Source organism: Myotis daubentonii, chromosome 1 (assembly GCF_963259705.1).
Source record: "Myotis daubentonii chromosome 1, mMyoDau2.1, whole genome shotgun sequence".
Lineage (NCBI taxonomy): Eukaryota > Metazoa > Chordata > Mammalia > Chiroptera > Vespertilionidae > Myotis > Myotis daubentonii.
In genome coordinates this window covers 151,477,020-151,500,851 of record NC_081840.1, presented here as the reverse complement: position 1 = coordinate 151,500,851, position 23,832 = coordinate 151,477,020, and the positions used below count along the sequence as shown (strand labels likewise).

The window sequence follows — 23,832 nt, the reverse complement described above, 5'->3', positions numbered from 1 at the left end:
AATAAAAATTCTGGAATATGCCACAATGTGGATAAACCTTGAGGGCATTATGCTAAGTGAAATAAGCTAGTCACAAGAAGACTAATACGGTACAATTCCACTTCTATGCAGTGCTTAGTCACAATTATAAAGACAGAAAGTAGAATGGTGGTTGTGGTTGCCAAGGGTGGGGGAGTTATTGTTTAATAGGTAATGTGTTTCACTTTTACAAGATTGAAAAAATTCTGGAGATGAATGGTGGTGATGGCTGACAATATAAATGTATTTAAAACCACTAAAGCTGTGCACTTAAACCAAGTTAAAATGGTAAATTTCACGCTGTGTATCTTAATAATAAAAAGCTAATATGCAAATGGTCATCATGCCCTCACGCCATCATGCCGTTATGGCTCAGACACTCAACGCTAGGGAGAGAGGAATGGAGACCAGCCAGGCCCAAATGAGCTCGTGAGAGAGTAATGGGGACCAGCTAGGCTGTGGCCTGGGAGAGGGACAAACTGCCTGCCCTGCGGTCCTGAATGCCTATGGCTGTGGCCCAGGAGAAGTCGCCTGCCCACGGTCCCCTGTGGCTGTGGCTAGCCTGGGCAAAGTTGGCCCGGGGCCTGGGTGCCTGCAGCCAGCCAGAGGGAGGGGGAAGCCTGGGTCCTGGGTACCTGCGACTGGCTGGAGGAGGGAATCCTGGGTCCTGGGTGCGGGGGAAGCAGAGGCAGTTAGGGGAAATCAGGCCAGCAGGGGAGCAGTTAGGGGCAATCAGGCAGGCAGGCAGGCAGCGGTCCCAGATTGAGAGAGACAGTTGGATATCCCCCAAGGGGTCCCAGATTGGAGAGGGTGCAGGCCGGGCTGGGGAACCCCCATCCAGACCTCCCCCACACCATGTACAAATTTTGTGCACTGGGCCTGTAGTTTTACTATAAAAAAATTAAAGTAATAATGATCTGCCAATAGGTGCTTTATAGATGGATAGATATACAACAAATGTTTTATTTTAAAATTGTGTTGAACACAAATTAATAAACTTCAAAACCTAAATAGTATCTCTGTGAATGCTTCATCAATGAATTTATTTTAAAATTTAGAATATACTCTGAAGAACTAGGTTCTTCCTAATTCTAGTAGTTAACCTGGTACAAATAATTTACTCAAACAGCCTCAAATTCTTCACCTATAAAGTGGTGGTAATTTTAATGTCAGAGAGTTGCTGCTAGGGTGAAATGAGATAATATGGAAATACCATGTAGAAAACAAGAGTCAAAGTGTGCAAGGATACAAACATAAATTCATTAAATATCAAAAGAAAACATTTAATGGTTAAGAGCTTGGACTAACACATCAGACAGATTTATATTCAAACTTTAGTTCTGCTGAAAACTTGTGTGGCCTTAGACAATTTATTTCACCTGTCCAAGCTTTCTCATCTTGATCAGGAAATGAAGATAATGACAACAGACCTCATGGAGTTGCTGTGAAAATTAAATGAGTTAAGTCATGTAAAGCACAGTGCTTGTCACAAAATAATAATTCAAGAGTTCTCAAACAGCTCCTTCAGTTAATGCAACTGACTATTAAGAAACCTTTTCTCCATGTCTTGTCCCAGCTTCACACTAAGATCCAAAGATAGGAAAGATGTATGCCCTGCCCTTGAGAAGTTTATAACCAGCAAAGCAGAAATATTTTTTATAATTTGTAAGAGACTGTAATAAATAATAAAACTGAATTTTATACATATTAATATGTGAACAAAAAGCAACAGTATTGAGATTGATTATAGTGAGAAATGAATCGGTATATCAAAGGAGATAATATTTGGATCAAACCTTAAAAGATAGAGTATGTTTGTTATGTCCATTAATGAAGGGAAAATACAAAATAAATCATAGAGCACTTGGGTAATTGGGAATCATATGGAGCTATAAGTGGGCAGACACAGGGTATGAAAAGTAAAAAAATGTGAGGGTCTAAATAGTGAAGGGCTCTGCACAAATGCCCTGTTCAGGTATGTACACTTTATGTTCAATGGGGAAATCAAAAGGATTTTTAAGAAGAACACAATCAAAACTAAAACCTAGAAAAACAGCTGATAAAATGTGAGGCTTCGGTTGATTTAAAGGTGTCAGGACAACTTCCTAGGAGATTTGACTTGAAAGAGGAGCCTGCCTGACAGATGGGTCCAGGAGGACAGGCATCCCAGGCAGAGTGTGGAAACAGGAGAGCCCAATGCTTCCAGAGTGCAGCACCATGAGTGGGAAGCAGCAGGAGAATGCAGAAGAGAAAGGCAAGGCATTAACACCTGGACAGGAATCTGGCCTTCATGGGCAATAGAACAAGGCTTTTATAGTGGAACAGTTGATAAGACGGTGTTTTGAGGAATATCTCTGACACCAATGATGGGGGAAAAAACAGACTGGCAGACCAGGAAGCTGGAAGTCCAATTAGAAACCTGCAGCCACTGCAGAGGCAGGAAAACCCAGGCCAAGAGAGGGAAGAGCAGACAAACTCAAGAGACATTTAAGAGGACTATTCAATATAACTAGGGAGGAAAAAAGTCTGTTTTACTTTCACCATTTCAAACACATTCACTATTCCCTTCGAGCTACAGGATAAAAATCAAAGCTGGTACATAGGCTCTCCTAGTCTGGTCCTCACCCTTACATCCCCTTTTCCTTAAAACCCTAGTCCTTTGCTTCGACTCTCTGCCTCACCAAACACCATCCAACTTCCCAGGACCCACACTGACCCCACTCAAATCTATGCCTTGTCTGTATGTTTCCTTCACAGATCTGCAGAGAAATGTCAAACATAAAAACAGCTACACAACAATCTAAACCAAGAGGAGTGTCATAAGAATATGGCATACTGAAGGAGAAAAAAACACACAAAAAACTCACTGTGGAATTATGAATTATGGTCATTCAGAATCAGTTCTTCCATAAGGCTCTTATTATGTAAAATAATAATGATAACAATGTTAGCGTACCTGCCAATCGGCGACCATAAAAAGATATGTACAAAATCCACGTAGACTGAAGTGAGAATGTACTCAGTAATGCTGTGAAGAATTCTTAGGATTACATATATAGCATATTAACTGGTACTATTTTTAAAACTAACTTATTTTCAAAGAAGTAATTTAGGCCATGGCCATTTTTCTCCTCTAGAGTAAATAAAATCTAATGAAGGAACAGAAACTGACAGAGAGACAAAGCAAAATTGTAACTTTAGTAAACAGCTCCTAGAAACTGTGGGTTTCATAAGATTAAATCGTAATAAACAAATAAATAATGAATACCTGGTTGCAACCTACACACAAAGAGGACTTACAGTTTGGGCTTATGTCTGTCTGTAGCGACAGGAAGAACTCCAGGAGAACTCAGAAATCTCAATGCCAAACATGTCACAAGAGGTCAGAGGTCACATTTTCTAACTGGGTTTTGACCCTAAAGTAAGCAATACATGTAATTAATAGATGCCCTAATCTGAAACATTAACTTGAACGGAGCTAGTCTACTGATCCAATATCAGTCTAATCATACTAGTCACAAATGTGATCACCTCTAGAAATAAAATCAAAGTTACTCAAGACAGGAAAAAAACAAAGGTTCAATTGCTTTTTCCAACAGCTGACAAAAAAATAAAATGACCTCTTCCAATGACAGAAACGAGCCAATAATGCTTGTAGAGATAATATAAAATCCATACTTATTTCAATGTCTGTCTTTAAATAACCTTATAACTAGTACAAATACTTATGAAACTCACATACCATATTATAATTATCTAAATTACATGTGAATAATTTGTTTGAATTAAAGAGAAAAAGTAAATTATGTATGTAACTTATTTTTATTGTATATAAAATATAGGTAATGATTAGAAAAGTAACACGACAATGAGTTATAAATTATATTGGGAATCAGGGATTGAAAGTAAATTACATTTTTGTTTCTGATTTTGTTGTTATATGCTTTATCTCTTTGCTCCTTGATTTAAAAACTGTAAAAGAAAGGCTAATATTATGATTTTAAGCATAAAAATGTGCCATGAATATTTGCTTTATATAAATGCTAAGTAACCAAATATTTCAAAACTTTAATTTCATGATGCCTATCGAAACATCATAAAATTGATGAATTCCTATCTGCTAATAATTTAGCATTTACAGACTTTTAAACTAAAAGACAAGCTGTTTTTACAAGATATAAGCCTATGCTTATCTTCATCTAAACTTACTACTATGAAGGGTCTTTCTTTTGATAAAATGACTCATTTGTTTCTATTTTGATAATAAAGCACCACAAAACATCCTTCAGTTTCTAAGAATGTAAAATGTTTTTACTGAGACCAAAATTTTTGCTTATTTAGCTCCAAAATGAAGACATTTAATTTTATACTATTGTAGAAATCTATATAATTTTATACTATCAGTAAATCAACTTACAAAAATGAGCCTTTAGGCCATTTTTGGCTGTGGCTCAGTTGGTTGGAGTGTCATCCCATACACCAAAAGGTTGTGGGTTTGATTCCCGTAAGGGCACATAACCAAGAGTTTGATTCCTAGTGTCAGGGTGTGTACCAGAGGCAACTGATTGATGTTTCTCTCTCCCTTGCTCTCTCTAAATAAAAAAAGCGTATCTTTAGGTGAGGGTTAAAAAAAAAAAAAAAAAGGAAAAAAGTTTTTAAATCAAAGGGACAACTTACCCATAACTGAAAGTCAAACTTAATCCCATAAATGTATTTTGATTTCAGACCAACTCTTTTGTAAAAATATATTCCATTCCCAAATAGAATTTGTTAAAGAAGTTTCTCTTAGTTATAATTTTAAATATTCAAATCTCATCAGTATTCTCTAATTTACAATACTTTTCTACTATTTTAACAAAACACTAGCAGTTTTTAAAAAAAATGAAAATTAAAAGAAAATGATAAAAAGGACTCAAGACTCTTTACTAAAGAGGTGCAGTGGCCTGGCCAGTGTTCCCAATGGTTAGAGCGTTCACTCAAGCACCAAAGGGTTGGGGGTTGGATTCCCAGTAAAGGGCCAGTACCTGGATTGCAGGCTCAATCCCAGGACCCAGTTGGGGTATATGTGGGAGGTAAACATTGATGTGTCTTTTTCACATCAATGTTTCTCTTTCTCTCCCTTCTCCTTCTCCCTCTTTCCCTTCCACTCTCTTAAAAAAGTCAAAGGAAAAAATATATTCAAGTGAGGATTAACAAACAAACAACAAAAAGAGATATAGTGAAGCCCAACAGGAGACTACAGCTATAAGCCCTAAAGTTAGATATTATCTGATTAGGTGGAAGAAACATTTGCAACATAGAAAAATTCTATTTTGTTACAAAGATAAGGAAATTATTATCAGTCCCCAATTGTTCAAATAATTTTGAGGATCTGAGGCTTCCACTCATGGAATTTCTTTGTAAATGATTTTATTTATTTTTGGTTAATCCTCACCGAGGGTATTTTTTCCCATTGAATTTTAGAGAAACTGGAAGGGTGTGTGTGTGTGTGGGGGGGGGGAGACAGAGAGAGAGAGAGAGAGAGAGAGAGAGAGAGAGAGAGAGAGAGAGAAACATTGATGTGAGAGAAAACACCCGACCAGCACAAGGGGATCAAGCCTGAAACCAAGGTATGGGCCCTTGACTAGAAAAGAACCCAAGACCCTTCAGTCCTCAGGCCAATGCTCTAACCACTAAGCAAACGGGTTAGGGCTCTTTGTAAATTTCAACATGAATCTTAGTATTTTAACTGTCCTGTGAAGATAATACTGCTATAGATTCTGATGTGTTTAGTGTTATATACAAACACATGTCCCTTGGATTTGCTTCTGCCAGAAGAAACTTTTATGGTTTTTAGCTCTTCTTTTAGAACTTCAGAAAATACCCAGTGCCTTTACCAACTATCTTATCTTTTCTTTTAAGAAAAATCACAAGACTGATGTGAACTGAGAAGACAGTGAAGGTAGCATTGTTTTTAATCTCAAACCCATAAACAGAGTGGTTGTTTTGCTAAAAACAAACAAGCAAAAACCCTACCCTTAGTCAACATAAACAACAGAATTAAGAGGTGAGAAATCCACAAGAATCCCAAAATTTGAGCAGGTGAGGGTAAATCTCCAAGGACTATAATCCCAATTAGTATTGACACCTATGTAGGAGAAAACAGAGGGGCATAAAAGGAGTATTTAATGAAAAGAGTATAGGAGAATAAAAGAAGCAACAGATAGTCACTAGAAAGTACAGTGGGCCAATATGAGAATAGCAGTTGAAACCAGATAGGGTTTTACACACTCCCATTTGCAGGTAAATCATGGTAATTCATGAATTCATGGTAGTGTCTAAGGGGCTGGAGCATAATGGGCCCTATGAACATTCAAACTTAATCAGACAAAGCTGCCTTCAAAGGATGGAGCCTCATGTTGCAAAGAAATTGTGAGCAATATAAATATCAAACACTAATAGCTCAGGTAAAAAAGATCTTCAATGTAAGGATAATGGATACGAAAGAAAGGGTGGTTCCAGAAAAAAAGCAGTGGAAAAGAAAGTGAAGAAAAAGCAGGAAATCATGGGAAATAGGCCATATTTTGATTGACCATAAAAATTATATAAGAGGGAACTTTAAAGCTATAAATCTCAAAAAACTATTCTAACCACCTTTCTCTGATACAAGTTCAGAAAAACTGATTTCATATCAAAATGACCAGCATGAAGACTGATTGAAGGAGCAGAATAACATCCTTACAATGAAAGCAGGTCCGAGAGATGTGCCTACAAGACAGATGAAAGCTATAACTACTATTCTAATCACGAAAAAAAACACGAAAAAAATTATGCAAGATATAGAGGAAATATACATCAGAATTAGAAAAACTCAGAAATGAGTTAAACATTAGAAGTAAATTTTTAAAATTACTTCAGCTGAATATATGAAAATATATGGGAAATCTCTATCTTTTCTCAATTTTGTTGTAAACCTAAACGTCTAAACTAGAAGATACACAAGAGTGAATATACAGTAGAAAAATGTCATAAATAGAAGTTGCAAAAAAAAAGAAAATGTTAAAAATCAAAACTATATTGCAGCTTTACTCATAATTGCCAGAACTTGGAAGGAACCATGATATCCTTCAAGGTGGGTTGATAAATAAACTGAAGTCCATCTACACAATAGAGTAATATTCAGCACGGAAAAGAAATGAGCAATCAAGCCATAAAAGAACATGGAGGAAACCCTAAATGCACATTTCTAACTAAAAGAACACAATCTGAAAAGGCTACCACCTATATGACTGCAACTCTGTAACATTCTGGAAAGGAAAAACAATGGAAACAGTAAAAGACCAAAGGTTGCTAGAGATTGGGAGGAGAGGATGAATAGATGGAACACAGAGGATTTTTAGGATAGTGATTTACTCCCTGTGATACTACAATGGTGTATACATGACGTTATACATTTGTCCAAACCCACAGAATGTATGCCATCAAGAATAAACCCTAATGTAAACTATGGACTTTGGGTGATGATGTGTCAGTGTAGTTCATCCTTGGTAAAAAAAATGTACTGGCTGGTGAGGATGTTGGTAGTCAGGGAGGCTATGCATATGTGGAGGTAGGGAATATATGGGAAATCTCTATATTTTCTCAATTTTGTTGTAAACCTAAAACTGCTCTTTAACAAATACAGTAGGTCCTCGGGTTATGTGGGAGATCCGATCCTACAGAGTGACGTAACGCGATTTTCACCATCAGTTGGAACCACCTACATAAGCACCTACGTCGCTCACGTGGAGCACATACACAGCAGTAATGAAGTGAAACAGTAAAAAAAATTTAAAAGAAAGATAACAATTCCTGACCTTTACTTGTGGTAAATAAATAAAAAACATAAAGCACATATGTACATAGGCTGATATGATGGAACTTTTTTTTGTAATAAATAAATGGGAGATGGTGACGTAACCATGAAAGGACCTACGTCGAGTCCAACGTAACCCAAGGACTATCTGTAGCCTAAAAGACGAAAAAAAAACTCAATAGAAAATTACAAATATAAAAGATGAAAAAAGATCCAAAACAGTATAAGAGAAGGCCCCAATTAAAAAATACTAAGTAAGTGTGTGTATATAATAAAATTTTATGATAGTGGTATATATATAATTTTTAAGTACAATTTTCAAGATATCAAAGTATACATTAAAGGGACACTGTGTACCCAAGAAAAACAACCTAGAATGATCAACACTGAGGCATATAGTCAAATTATTAGACCTCAAAGAAAAAGAAAAAAAAAATCTTTGTGTATCTAGGCAAAATGACAGTCACAACAAAAAGAAAATCAAGTTATCGGATATTTTTGACAGCAATGCTTTAGTAAGAATATATAACATACAGGTGCAGCAAGAGTAGGTTTACAGTTGTTCATATGGAAAACAAAATAAGTAAATGATAATGCAAGAATAAACTGTTTAGCATACTTATAATTGTAAACCTACTTTTGCCCCACCCTGTATAAGAAACTAAAAGGAAAAATATAAGTTATGGATTCTACATCGACTCAAATTGATTCTTAGGTAAAAATGAATATGCAAGAACTAAAAAACTTGTTCCCATGAAGTCTTGATTAAGAGTCTGCAACTAAATTGGATAGATACATGCAAAAAAATAAAACTAGACCACCAATTAATATCATACACAAAAATAAATTAAAAGTGAATAAAGGACTTAAATGTAAAATGGGAAACCATAAAAATCTTAGAAGAATTCATAGGCAGCAAAATATCAGACATATGTAATAGCAATATCTTTACCAATACATATCCTAGGACAAGGAAACCAAGGAGAAAATAAACAAACGGGACTACATCAAAATAAAAAGCTTCTGCACAGCAAAAGAAACCATCAACAAAACAACAAGAGAGCCCACTACATGGGAGAACATATTTGCCAATGTTACAACCGATAAATGTTTAATCTCCAAAATTTATAGGAAACTCATACAACAAAAGGGACAACAAATAATCCAATCAAAAAATGAGCAAAGAACCTAAATAGACAGACACTCTTTGAAAGTGGACATACAGAAGGCCATGAGACATATAAAACGTGCTCAAGTCACTAATCATCAGAGAGATGCAAATCAAAATGACAATGAGGTACCATCTCACACCTGTCAGACTGGCTATCATCAACAAACGACAAGTGCTGGAGAGGATGTGGAGAAAAAGGAACACTCGTGCACTGCTGGTGGGAATGCAGACTGGTGCAACCACTATGGAAGACAGTATGGAGTTTCCTCAAAAAGTTAAAAATGGAACTCCCATTTGACCCTGTGATCTCACTTCTAGGAATATAGCCCAAGAAATCAGAAACAGAAATCAGAAAGGATATATGCACCCCTATGTTCACAGCAGCACAATTTACAATAGCTAAGATCTGGAAATAGCCTAAGTGCCCACCAGCAGATGGGTGGATTAAAAAATTGTGGTACATCTACACAATTGAATACTATGCTCCTGTAAAAAAGAAAGAACTCTTACCATTTGCAACAGCCAGTCAGAGAAAGATAAGTATCACATGAACTCAATCATTTGTTGAATATAATGAACACCATAAACTGATGAACTAAAATAGATCCAGAGACACAGAAGCATTGAACAGACCATTGAGCCTCAGTGGGAAGGTAGGGGAAGGGGAAGGGAAAGGGGTAGGGGGGCCGAGTAAGAGATCAAGCAAAGGACTTGCATGCATGCATGCATATAAGCATAACCAGAGGACACAGACAGTAGTGGGGATGGGACATGTGCTTGGCGGAGGGGGGTGGCCAGGGAGAGGTCAATGGAGGAAAAAAGGACACATAAGTAATATTTTCAACAATAAAGAATTTAAAAAATGTAGATATAGAGAACAGATTGGTGGTTGCCAGAGGCAGGGTTTGGGGGCAGACAAGAGGTACAAACTTCTAGCATAAGATAAATAATTTCTGTGGAGTAATGTACAGTACAGTGACTATATTAAAGCCTAAGTGACTGGCCAATCGGCCAACCGGCCAGTAGCTATGACGCACACTGACCATCAGGGGGCAGACACTCAATTCAGGAGCAACCGAGCTGCGGTGACTTGGCAGCTGTGGCTCTCAGGTGACACATCCGAAACCAGAAAGGACGGAGCCCAATTCCAGGGTGCATCACCCAAGAACCACCCTCACACAACCTGGGACCCCTGGGAAGATGTCGGAGAGCTAGTTTCGGCATGATCCCCACAGGCCAGGCGAAAGGACCTCACCGATGCATGAATCTGTGCACTGGACCTCTAGTTATTAATAATACTGTACTGTATATTTGAAAGTTGCTGTGACAATAAATCTTAAAAGTTATCACAAAGAAAAAAATGTAACTACAGTGGGGCCTTGACTTACGAGTTTAATTCGTTCCGTGACGGAGCTCGTAACTCAAATTACTCGTATGTCAAATCAAAAAGTGAACGAGTGAGACACGTGATGCTGGGCTGATGTTGTGGCATTCACTGTGACGTTCGCTGCGCCAACTAGCGGTGGGGTACCTGAAGCTGGCTTGTAACCCAAATGTTAGCTCGCAACTCAAAGCAAAAAATCGTATCTCGAAAAACTCGTATCTCGAAAAACTCGTTAGTCGGGACACTAGTAAGTCAAGGCCCCACTGTATATGAAATGATGCATGTTAACTGAACTTATTGAGGTGATGATTTTGCAATATAAACATATCAAATCATTATGTCGTACAATTTAAGCTAACACAGTGTAGATTATATCTCAATGAAATTGGGGGAAAATAATCTACTAGAGAGTGAACTTTAAATACCAATATAGGACTAGTGATAAACATAAAACAGATACTTACAGAAGACTAAATGGTGGCTATTAGGAAGAAAGTATAATATATAATTGCTATATTCTCTGATAGTTTAGAATTCATATGGTTTCCACGTGTCTTCTGTGTCTATTATTGGTTATAGTGTTGTTATTGTTCTCAAATAGCTTGGTACATAATGTCAGATAAAACAACTGAGTGGTTATTACATGATATTCCAAAATGTTATCATTCATGATATCCTTGAGAATATGATCCTTACTGTGTAAGAAAGGACATAAAGATTTTAGATAAAAGAATTAAGTAAAACCCAAAAGACATAAATTCAAGTGGAAAATAACACTATGAATTCATGAGATGGCTTTTTTCTTTTACAATTATACTTATTTCCAAAACTCTGTCCACTAGATTCCTAGGGAGAATGACTTAGCATTAATGAGCACAATGAAGGCCAGAAAGTGCTCTTGAAATACTGTTTCTAACTGAAAGAAACCAAAGGCCCCTGGAGAAATATAGTGGAAAGGTGTATGTAAAATCCTGTTGTATTGGAAAGCAGATTAACTTCAGGAACGTGAATAGGCTCCAACTGGTCAAAGATAGGAAATTTTGAGCATCAATAAAGATTACATCAGAAATGGATTCAAATATATCAAATGCATAAATTCCAAATAACACTTTAAGAAAACTAATTGGTTACCATTAGAGGATACAATGTTGAAAACTGGTAAATAAAGGAAAAGAATCAGTTACTCTACTTTTCCAATATGAACCAAATAGTAAGTAATAGAAAGTTTATATCCTAAGTAGAAGTATTCCAGTTCAAAAAAAAAAAGGAAGTATAAAATTTAGACTATCATCGTTTTGCAATCCTTAATTAACTGGTTCTAGCCGCTTTGCAACAAAGCTACTGATCTCACATATGAGAAACAACAGGCATTATGGCCTCCTCAGAGGAAAACAGAGTTCCACCTATGAAGCAGACTCATCCCACCCCCAATTCTATAGATAAATATTAATTTCCATGAAATTCAGAGGAATGAAAAAAAGGATAAAGTCCACCACAGGGATGCAATCAGCAAAAGTCAGACTATAGGAAACCACATAGAAAATGAACCCGTTTCTTCAATAAATAAATTGGAAAGGAAAACAATAACAACAAAAAAGATGAGTAAGAAACTTATAGATCAAAAGTGACTTAAAAGTCATACCAAACCAAAACAAGAACTAAAACACTATACATAAGTAAACTACAGTGTTTCAGGTGTGCCAGGCTTCCAAATATTATGAAGAGCCATGACCCCAAAGCCTAAAACTTTTAATGCATCATTTTAAAGTTATGTAGCTTTTATTTTTATAATGGAGTCACTCACTAATCATAATACAGAATGAAACATAATGACTACATATGCATTCTATTACTCTACTACAGCCTTCAGTAATTTAAGATATTTGTAAAGATTAAGATACCTGTATGTTCAGAATTGGCTGTAAATAAGCAGAGCAACTTGATTTAAAATTAGTCTAATGCTGAAAAAGTACGTAAATTTAGAATACAGAACAGGAATATTAGGCTTTAAAGCAAAGGACCCGACTTCTTGTCATGGTCCAATGTTTCTTCCTAACTTACCTTGGCAAGTATAATGATAATGAGCAAGCCAAGGCATTAGGCTAGGCCAGTGGTCGGCAAACTGCGACTCGGCAAACCGCGGCTCGCGAGCCACATGCAGCTCTTGGGTCCCTTGAGTGTGGCTCTGCCACAAAATACCGGCTCTTCCACAAAATACCAACTTCTGCGCATGGGCCACAAAGTTTTAATCGCACTGTACGTGCGCACCCGCACGTGGTATTTTGTGGAAGAGCCACACTCAAGGGGCCAAAGAGCCACATGTGGCTTGTAAGCCGCAGTTTGCCGACCACAGGGCTAGGCCATTAGCTAGATAGCTCCTTCCTGGGGCTGATCGTCTGGCGGGGAGGTAATTACACATGTGACTAATGTTATATATATATATATAAAAAGTACAGCATGCTATGAAGCATGTCCCCCTAATAAAAAGGAAAATAGCATACTCTCAGATGAGATGAAGCAGAAAAAAGCACTGGGAACCACTCTTAAACACTTACCCTCTAGTTTACTTAAGTTTTTTTCACCTTTGGATAAGTCTAATAAAACAATGACTATTTGGTAGGTAAATTAATTTATTCATATTTATCTTAAGATCTATGGACCTTAAGACATGAAGAAAAATAAGCCTTGGCATCCCTAAGACTGTACCGATGAAGAAAGGAGCAAAGAAAATGTTTATCAACAATGCATAATGCAAAATAAGAAGAGGTGTACAATTCTGTTAACAACCTCTGTACATTTTATTATAATTTAACATATGTACGTACATATGTATGTACACACAGATGTTATGATCCTCCAAAGACAACTGCATCCACTTCTGTAGGATTAATTCTCTGACTCCCAGATCAGCAGGTTGGTACAGCCTAATAGCAATCTTGAAGGCCAAACTGTGTACATTTCACACTGGGAGATTCCCACAGATTCCTAGAGACTGTCCTTTTAAAGCTTTTAGAGAAAGATGCCATGGTTTAGAAAGAATAGCCTGAAAAATTAGTTCAGTCAGCCTTAAATGACTTTAATTTAAAAAAATTAAATCCAAAGAATAGTGTTTCATTTCTACTTTCTATAAATAATTTTGATATAACCTACATTTTTTTTTTAAATAAAAAATCCCCTATCATGGGAAAATACTTTCGACTTTTAATTCTTTGAGATGTTTTAAAAAATATTTTTATACCAATATTATTTCACTGTAAGTTGCATTTAGTTACCATGCCTCAAATTAGTTGCTTTATTTAAAAACATAAAGTAATTTAAATTTAATTATTATATGCTACTTATATTATTTTTATTTTCCATATAGGTGTTACCTACCTTTTTTCTTCCATTAGCCTATAGGAGCTAGGGACTTGTACATAGGAAACTTTAAAATATTCAAAGAGTAAATACAGATTGAGAACAATATAGAACATCCCTTTCACCTTCTCCTGTTGCTTCTCTCTTAGCTAACCTTTATAATCTTCTCCACCAGAATACAGGTAAGGGACAAAAATATATGGTACTCACTTTTGTTGCTTATTAATAAAAGCCAACATAAGTATTCAATTATATGAGCTTTTATATAAATCATGTTTTCCAATTTTTACAGATAGTAAGTATAGAGAAATTCTAACATCAAAAAAATATTTAAACATTAAAAAAAAATTAGCTTTGTTCCTTAAAAAATACCCAGGAAAGCAAATATATAATAAAATCAAGATCTATTTGAAGACTCCCTTATAATTAATATTTAACATGAAAACCGAATATTCATAAAGCAGTCTGATTTTTTCTATACTGAATCTTGGTCTATGAAGATAAATAACAGCATTGGAAACTAGAGGGAAAAATAACTTTCTTTTAACTAAGATTTACTTACTATATTTTTAAACTATAGAATAATATTGTTAAACATTAGAATAAAATTATTAAACATTCTTAGTTAACGGGCTATGAACTAAAAGGATGTTATTTACTGTAGGTACCATGCTTATCCTATATTAAAATCAATAATGAACAGTAGTTTTTAGATAGTTTAAATAAAAGTAATTAATTGAAAGCCTTTTTAACAAAAAACATATAAAGACTTGTTTCAAGAGTTAAATTTTTGTTAACTAAAGTACTATTACAAATAGTACATAATAACATTTATTTATAAAACTTCTAAACACAAGTTGCTTGTGTATGTTTCTGCATTTGTTTTTCTAACAACTATATACTCCTGCAAGGCAAAAAGTGACTAGTACTTTGTAATATATGTTATCATAACAAATAAGTTAGTTTTGGACCTTTTATCCCAAAGTCTTATATGAAATTTTACAGAGATATTTTTTGTTTAAATTTACTTACTTTGTAATACGGTCAATGTTGGCAATTTGCTTCTGGTTCCGTATAATCTCAATGGCTGCCCAAAGATGCTGGATAGCTTTTGTATCCGCCTGTCGTCTTTTTGTTAAACGTGCCATGACCTGTTAACTGCTTTAGCTGTAGGAATATACAAAAATATAAGGACAAAAAGCATGGATTACAAAATGAATTATAATTAACACTATCAGCACATTTTGAATACTGCTGAGTACACTAACGTAGTATGTAACATGACCAATTTTTTATTTTCTACAATACATATCACCAATTACTTTCATAAAAATATCATTCATTTCATTACTTCATGAAGAATGACATTTTAAGACCCAAAAGTCAAAAAAACAGCATCCTAAAGACAAATGGTCACCTTATTCCAATAGATCAAAATATATATATTTAAATTTTATTTTAAAATAAAAATATTACAACATAAAATTTCATTTTTGATATTACATTGTGCCTCATCTTACAGATTGATACAAAATGAAATTTAAATGCCATAGTTCTGTGGTTCTTCAGTTTATTATACTCATGGTTTAAATTTCAATTTTATTTTATTTTATATAGTCTTATTGATAAATGAAAACAACATTCTCTTTCTTTAAAGTAAAACTATAAACAGAGAATATAAGGTAGTTATTTCTGGCTGAGGTGTGAAAGGCTGGGGCAGATACACAAATGTTGGATTAGTGTTGTTTATTACGTTATTTGAAAATAACATTGCTATTTTATTCAAATTTCAGTATTCTGCGTGAACTAAGGAAAATTGCCACTAATGTATCCTGGCAAGATGGGGGGTTGCAGCCTAAATGCCTGTGCTATTACCACAGAAAGAGGCATCCCTGGACTCTCACCAGGGCATGAAGGGACCTGTTTATCTTTGCTTTTAAGAGGTGACTGGATGTTTAAAGCAAAGATAAAAACAATTATTATGATTAGATTTATAACATACGTAGACATAAAATAGGTTACAATACCACCACAAACAGGGAAGAGGCAGCAATAATTACCATTATGTAAACTCTTACACTTTATATGAAGTGGTTTTATAGTAATTCAAGGGGGACTATGGTAAATTGAGGATGCATATTATAATCCCTAAAGGAAGCACTAAAGAATACAAACAGGAGCAGTTAACATTAATTCAACTTATAAAATGTTCTTTCAAAATATGTGTAAAATTAAGGATAACTTATTCAAAACTACAGAAAATATATAACAGCAAAGTTAACGTTGAAAAGATAGTACCTAAATAAACAATTTTATATAACATAATCTAACAACTAGAAGAATACAATGAGGGAAAGTAGCAGAAACCCTACAAGTAATGTCAATTCTTACCAATGGTTAAAATCAAGACTAAAAAATTAAGCAATTCCAAGTTTCAGAAAAACAGATGTAAAGTTAAAACCAAAGAATTCTGGGATCTACCTGAACCAACTCACACAGGTACACCACCATAAGGAAGATGCTCATAGTTATAGGAGCCTGAAGAGAACATTGCAAAGAATGCAACCCAAGTAAGGTGAAAACAATAATGCCTAAACCATATAATAGTACCAAAAACAATATGACCCAGTAGAGCAAGGTCTCTTTAACATACAATTGCTAAAATTCTCCCTTCTTAATGAAATCTAAAATCATTCATTCATTCAACTCTTCTGTATGCTCTGGAAATATAGCAATAGCAAAACAGACAAATCTTTCTATCATAAATAAATATAATTTGAAATTCAGGCGTTCATCAATAAAAAGAAAATCTCAGAAAATGAGTTTCGTATATCCTATGTACATAGTTTGTCATTTTAAGTCTTCATTAATGTGGCAAACCAAACTTTTCAGTCCATCTTTCCTAAATGTATATTACATTACTACAAAACTGAATCCTCAAAATGCCTAAATATGTCCAAAAACTTCACACCTTTATCCCTTTGCTGAATAGTTCTCTCTGCCTAGAATGTTTTCCCCTGCCCCTATACTAATTAAAATTTTCCTTCTTTTTAGAAGTTACTCTAAAGCAATTGTTCCTGACCAACAAACTGAATCAAACTCAATTCTCTTGTGTATTATAGTGTAATTTGTTTATGCATCTTTTCAAATTTACTGCGTTGTACAAAAATTATAAATTCCTCCCCAAAGAATCCATTAATTCACGTAAGAAAGACTATATCCTGTTTATTTTTTCATCTGTCTTTAAAGGTGCCTAGCATAATTATAAACACGATAAACTTTTAGTATTAAATTATGAAATTCAACTTTTCCAATTATGCTATACAAATAACAAAGTCCCTGAGTGAGCCTTCATTTAAGTTAGATCAAAGATTAAAACGCCAAAAACAAAGATGAGAAGACTTGTAGAGGTATTTAATACAGTCCTCAACGACAGGCTCCCCTCAGGGAGTTAAGGGTTTTAAGTTCCTTGTGTTATCTGGGAAGAAAATAATTTACATTAAACCTTGATACATCAAAAACACAATTTACTACCTCTAGAGCAACACTTTTTAACTAGTGTGCAACAAATTTTAAAACACTGAATACACTGACCTCTTTTCCCTTGGATTGTCAAATGAAAACAGCCAATACTACAATAGCCATCTGGTATGATTTAATCAAAGTTATACCTATTTTTTTTTTTGTCAAATAGGCAAAAAATAAAAAAATTGGGGGGGGGGGTTGGTTCTACAGAATTTTAGTAATTAGCTTATGTGTGTCATGAGATGAAAAAGATTGAAAATCACTGTTCTAGAGTAAACAATCCATAAAAGAATACATAACGACCAAGCTACTAGAAGGGGTAAAAAGAGTTTTATCAATACCCTCCTACCACCAAAAAAGAAGAAACTGGAGCAAGATTAATAAAAGGACATTATAATATACTAGAGGCCTGGTGCACAAAAATTTGTGCACTCGGGGGTAGAGGGTCCCTCAGCCCGGCCTGTGCCCTCTTGCAGTCTGGGACCCCTCGGGGGATGTCCACCTGCTGCCTTAGGCCTGCTCTCCGGGGAGATTGGGCCTAAGCTGGCAATCAGACATCCCTCTGGCAGCCCGGCAGCCCTAGGGGGATGTCCACTTGCCAGCGGAGAGCAAACCTAAGCTGCAGTCGGACATCCTTAGCGCTGCTGAGGCGGCAGGAGAGGCTCCCACCACCACTGCTGTACTGGCAGCTATCAGCCTGGCTTGTAGCTGAGCAGAGCTCCTCCATGTGGGAGCTCACTGACCACCGGAGGGCAGCTCCTGCATTGAGCGTCTGCCCCCTGGTGGTCAGTGCGTGTCATAGTGGCCAGTCATTCCCAGTCTTTCTGCTGTTAGGGTCAGTTTGCATATTACCCTTTTACTATATAGGATAGAGGCCTGGTACACAGGTGGGGGCCGGCTAGTTTGCCCTGAAGGGTGTCCCGGATTAGGGTGGGTGCCGGGAGCCGGTCCATCCTTGTTGTTTCAAAGGACCTGGCATATATGGCATACTGTTCTTAAAATGTATGCTCACCTTCTTAGCACTATTTGTTTTAACCAAGGTCTCCTCTCTGAGAAAGGTTGTTTCCCCAGGTTGGTATTTTCCCCTGAAGTTAGGGAGGGAATAAAACCCCTCAACTAAGTGCCAGGTGGGTAATTAATCACTTTAACTACGAACAACCATGCTTAAACTACATAATCTTTTCTCCCTGGAATGGAGATAAGAAACGCCCTAACCTTTGTAATAGAGATTGATAGGACTGAATCAACTGGTATAAATACAGATGTAACAAGACAGACAGGGACAGAACTTAGAACACAGAATTCAGAAGACAGAACCTACATGGAGCCTGGAGACAGAAGAACTTCGCTGGAGAGAACATGGCAATAGATCCTGGACTGAACCTGACTATAGAACATGGCAAGAGAACCTGACTAGAACCTGGTGACTGAACCTGGCTGGAGATCTGAAGCAGAACCTCTCTGGAGATCCAGACCAGAACTTGGCTAGAGATCCGGGCTAGAGATCCTGGCTAGGCTGCTGATCAACTGAACGCTGTCTCCATGTCATTCCTTCTTCGCCGACTCCGTCCGCACCTTTGGGGACCCCTGGACCTGCTGGGGTTGGACCCCGGCAGGTGGGGGTCCTGCTTGGGTGCCTGGCCAGTCTGGGTGAGGGGCTGATGGCTGTTTGCAGCTGGTCACACACCCTTCAGGGTGGGGGTCCCCACTGGGGTGCCTGGCCAGCTTGGATGAGGGGCTGAGGGCTGTTTTCAGGCTAGCCAAGCTGGTGACTGAAGCTCCCAGCCTCTCCTTTTTTCTTTTTCTTTTTTATTCTGGGATTTATTTACCTTCTATAATTCTATCCAAAAGAATAGAAAAAAAGGAAATATGACCCACCTTGTTATTTGATATCAACTAGCCTTGATATCAAATCCTAACAAAGGACACTGGGAGATAGTAAAGTTATAGGTCTATCTCATTCATGATCATGAATGTAAAAATTCTAAACAAAATACCAGCAAATCAAGTCCACCAATACATAAAGAGCAATACAGCCCAACCAAATTTACTACAATCCTAACAACTCACCCCACTAAAGGAATAAAGGAAGATAATCATATAATCAGCTTAATAAATGCAAAACAAAGCAAAACACACTAGATACAATTATTCATCCATTCAAAGCAAAATAAAAATACAAAGAAAAACTCCTTAATGTGAGAAAGGATACCATATAAAACCAATAGCAGAAAATTCATTCTCAATTAAATGCTAAAAGCTTTCACTCTGCAAATGGCAATGAACTAAAATAGCCACACTCATGACTTCTATTAAACACTGTACTGAAGGACCCCATCAGGCAAGGAAAATAATAAATGACATATATGATTGGAAAAGAAGTATTAAAACTCATTATTCAGAAATGATGTCTATCCATAGAAAATTTTCAAAAAAATCTACAGATGAATTATTAAAATTAGTGACTTCAATGTTAGTGGACATAAAGCCTATACAGAAAATAATTTATTTCTATATACTAGAAAAACTGAGTAAATAAAAAAATTTTAAATATTATTTACAATGTCACTCCAAAAAAAATCACCTAGGAAACACTGATAAAAGAAATGCAAACTTTCTAACCAGAATGCCATGAAACTTTATTGAGAAAATCTTAAATGACCTAAATAATGGAGGGGTAAAAATCATATTCATAGATAAGGTTAATATTGTAAAATATGCTAATTCCCCCAAATGATTTACAAATTCAGTGCAATTTCAACCAATATTATAATGGAATTTTTTTAGAGTAAATTAACAAACTGATTCTAAAATTTATATAGAAATGTAATCAGTTAAGAATAGCCAGTAAACAAACAAGATATAAATAACAAATAAGTAATAAACAAGACCATAACAGATATAAATGGAAGATCTGATAGCATACATCAAGACATATTGTAAAGCTACAGTGATTAAGACAGTGTCAAAGAAAACAAGCCATATAAATTCATGGAAAGGACCAATCCAGAAACAGACTCATACACATATGGATACTTGATTTATGTGACAATGATGGCACTTGCAAAGCAATGAATTTAAGATAACTCCATAAAGAATGCTGGGTCAATTAGATATCCATATGGGGGTGGGGGAAGGGGGTTATCAAATAACCTTTACCACACACACAAAAAAATGAATTACCTGTACATTATAAGCATGCAAGCGTCTGGAAGAGAATATAGCACACTATTTTTATGAGCTGGAAATAGGGAAAGATTTCTTATGCAGGATATATATAAACACTAAAATGCTAAATGGGTTGGAGTGTCATCCCACAAAGCAAAACGTCTGTGGGTTTGATTTCCAGTCAGAGCACATACCTAAGTTGCAGGTTTGATCCCCAGTCAGGGCGTGTACAGGAGGCAACCGATCAATGTTTCTCTTTCTCAAAAGTCAGTAAGAAACATATTCTCAGATCAGGATTTAAAAAAAAAAATACCAACATTCGCATTATAGGAGTACCAGAAGGAGAAGAAAGAGAGCCAGAGAGATTGAAAACCTATTTGAAAAAATGACAGGAAATGTCCCTAACTGGCAAAGGAAATATACATACAAGTCCAGGAAGCGTAAAGGGTCCCAAACAAGATGAACTTATAGAGGTCTGTACCAAGATTCATTGTAATTAAAATGACAAAGGTTTAAGACAAAGAGAGAATCCAAAAGAAAAGTAATTACCTAGAAGAGAGTTCCCATGAGGGTCAACTAATTTCTCAACAGAAACTGTTCAGACCAGAAGGGATTGCCACAAAATATTCCAAGTGATTAAAATCAAGGACCTACAACCAAAATTACTCTACCAAGCAAGACTAACATTTAGAATCAAAGGAAAGATAGAGTATCTCTGACCAAAAAAAAAACAAACAAAACAAAAAATAAAAGATTCATCACCACTAACCCAGTACTACAAGAAATGTTAAAGGGACTTCTTTAAGAAAAAAGGCTAAAAATACGAATAAGGAAATAAGAGCAAAAGAAAAAATTCTCCCTGACAATGGCAAACACATAGTCATAGCAGTGGTTCAACCAATGATAAAGCTAGTATAAAGGTTAAAAGACAAAAGTAGGATACTGAGCTCCTAACTTAGGCAGAGCCCTCGCAGGGAAAGCACCCAGCCCCTAGCATAGACTGAGCATGCTCTGTTGGCAGACAGAGCCCTCGCTGGGCGAGCACCGCGCGCCTCGACAAAAACAGAGTGTGCTCCACCACCAGCACAGACAAACCCTTTGGCTGGGCACACCCTGCTCCTACAAAGATAGACCTGCTGCCCAATGTGTGCTATGCACCTGGCAGAGACAGAGCCTTGAGCCAGTGGGTGCTCTGCCACCAGCACAGACAGAGCCTTTGACTTGTGCACACGCTGCCCCCAGCACAGACAGATCTGTCACCTGATGCACACCCTACCCACAGCCCAAGTCAGAGCTGCTGGTGCGACCTGGTGTGCCAAACCACAGGTCACAGGTCCATGCTGTAAGTGCACTGCCAGAGGGACGTAGGGCACCATCCTGCCTTAGGGGCTAGAGCAGCATGGCAAACTGCATGCCAGGGGGCTCTGGGCCCTCACAGGGAGTCGCCCACCAAACTCAAGTAACGGACAATTGAGGGACCAGAATTGTAGGAGAAGGGGATACAACTCAGAGCAGAGATAATAAAGGTGTGAAACTCAAGGCAAACCCAGCCCCTGGGGCTAGCGAGTCCAGCACCATTGGACTGTGAGGAGTCTCAACCCCTCAGACACCAAGCAGATAGCCCAGAGCCAGAAAGAGCAAAAATGGGGACACACACACACACACAAATAACCAAAGGAAACAAAATAAGGAATCACCAGAAAATGAACTAAGTGAAATGGAGGTATGCACTATGTCAGAAAAAGAATTCAAACTAAGGGTCATACAATTCATAAACCAGATGTATGAGAAAATCAACAACCTATGTAAGAATTGGCGAGAAATAAAGAGTGATATAGCTATAATAAAAACCACCATGGACAAAAATCGTGCACCTATGGATGAGGACATTATAAGCATGCGTCTGGAAGAGAATATAGCACACTATTTTTATGAGCTGGAAATAGGGACAAATCCCCCAAATGATTTACAAATTCAGTGCAATTTCAACCAATATTATAATGGAATTTTGTGGGTGGGGAGTGAGGGCGGAGGGTGGGGCGGGAACTGGGAGGAGAGTTATGGGGGAAAAAAGAGGAACAAATGTAATAATCTGAACAATAAAGATTTAATTAAAAATAAGTAAATAAATAAAAACCACCATGGAAGCTTTCAACAGTAGACTAGCAGAAGTGGAAGACCGAATTAGCAAATTAGAAGGCAGGGAAGCAAAACACACCCAAACTGAACCACAATTGGAGAAAAAAAATGAAAAGACAGGAGGAGATCCTGAGGGAGCTTTGGGTCAACAGAAATGAAGCGACATATGTATAATAGGGGTGCCAGAAAGACAAGAAGAGAAGCAAGGGTTAGAAAACCTGTTTGAAGAAATAATGTCAAAAAACTTCCCTGATGTGGGGAAGAAAAAGTCACACAAGCACAGAGTCCCAAACAAGATGAACCCCAAAATACCCACACCAAGACACATCGTAATTACAAATGGCAAACATTAATGACAAAGAGAGAATCTTAAAGGCTGTAAGAGCAAGACAGAAAGTTACCTACAAGAGAACTCCCATTAGACTATCAAATGATTTCTCAACAGAAACATATCAGGTCAAAAAGGAATGGAAGGAAGTATACAAAGTGATGCAAAGCAAAGGACTGGATACAAGAATACTCAATCCAGCAAGGCTATCATTCAAAATTGAAGGGGAAATCAGGAGCTTCACACACACACAAAAAGGCTAAGGGAGTTTATCGCTACCAAGCCAGCAATGCAAGAAATGCTAAAGGGACTGTTGTAAAAAGAAGGAACACAGGCACAAAAAATAAAAATGGCTATAAACAAATACCTATCAATAATAACTTTAAACATAAACGGACTAACTGCTCTAATCAAAACATCAAGTGGCTGAATGGATGAGAAAACATGATCATATATATGCTGTCTACAAGAGACCCACCTCAGAACAAGAGACTCACACAGACTGAAAGTGAAGGGATGGAAAACTATATTTCAGGCAAATGGAAATGAAAAAAAAAAAAAAGCAAGGGTGGCAATACTTATATCTGACAAAATAGACCTCAAAGAGAAGGCCATAACAAGAGATAAAGAATGCCATTTCATAAAACTAAAGGGATTGATACAACAAGAGGATATAACTCTGGTAAACATATATGCACCCAATGCAGGAGCACCCTAATACATAAAAACACTTCTGGAAGATATCAAGGGAGAGATCGACAGCAATACAATCATAGTAGGAAACTTTAATACCTCCCTGACAACACTGGATAAATCCTCTAGACAAAAAAATAGCAAAGAAACAGCAATCCTAAATGATTCACTAGATCAGATGGACTTAATTGACATCTTCAGAACATTTCACCCCA

At 36.6% G+C, this 23,832-nt stretch overlaps 1 protein-coding gene across 32 annotated transcripts in view; it reads right to left on the bottom strand.

The window, feature by feature from the left end:
* Positions 1–23,832, bottom strand: part of ZMYND11 (zinc finger MYND-type containing 11) — a 141,979-nt gene that overhangs the window by 79,742 nt on the left and 38,405 nt on the right. For 25 of the 32 annotated variants that reach the window (XM_059662591.1, XM_059662582.1, XM_059662573.1 and 22 more), the window contains exon 2: positions 14,797–14,931. The exons of 3 other annotated variants lie outside the window; for them this stretch is intronic. In XM_059662591.1, the coding sequence (XP_059518574.1) occupies positions 14,797–14,912 (116 nt within the window). In that variant the 5' untranslated portion in view covers positions 14,913–14,931. Of the gene's footprint in view, positions 1–3,318; positions 3,435–13,232; positions 13,252–14,796; positions 14,934–23,832 lie in introns of those variants that run through there. 4 more of the 32 variants (XM_059662767.1, XM_059662686.1, XM_059662677.1 and 1 more) reach the window with 3 other exon arrangements.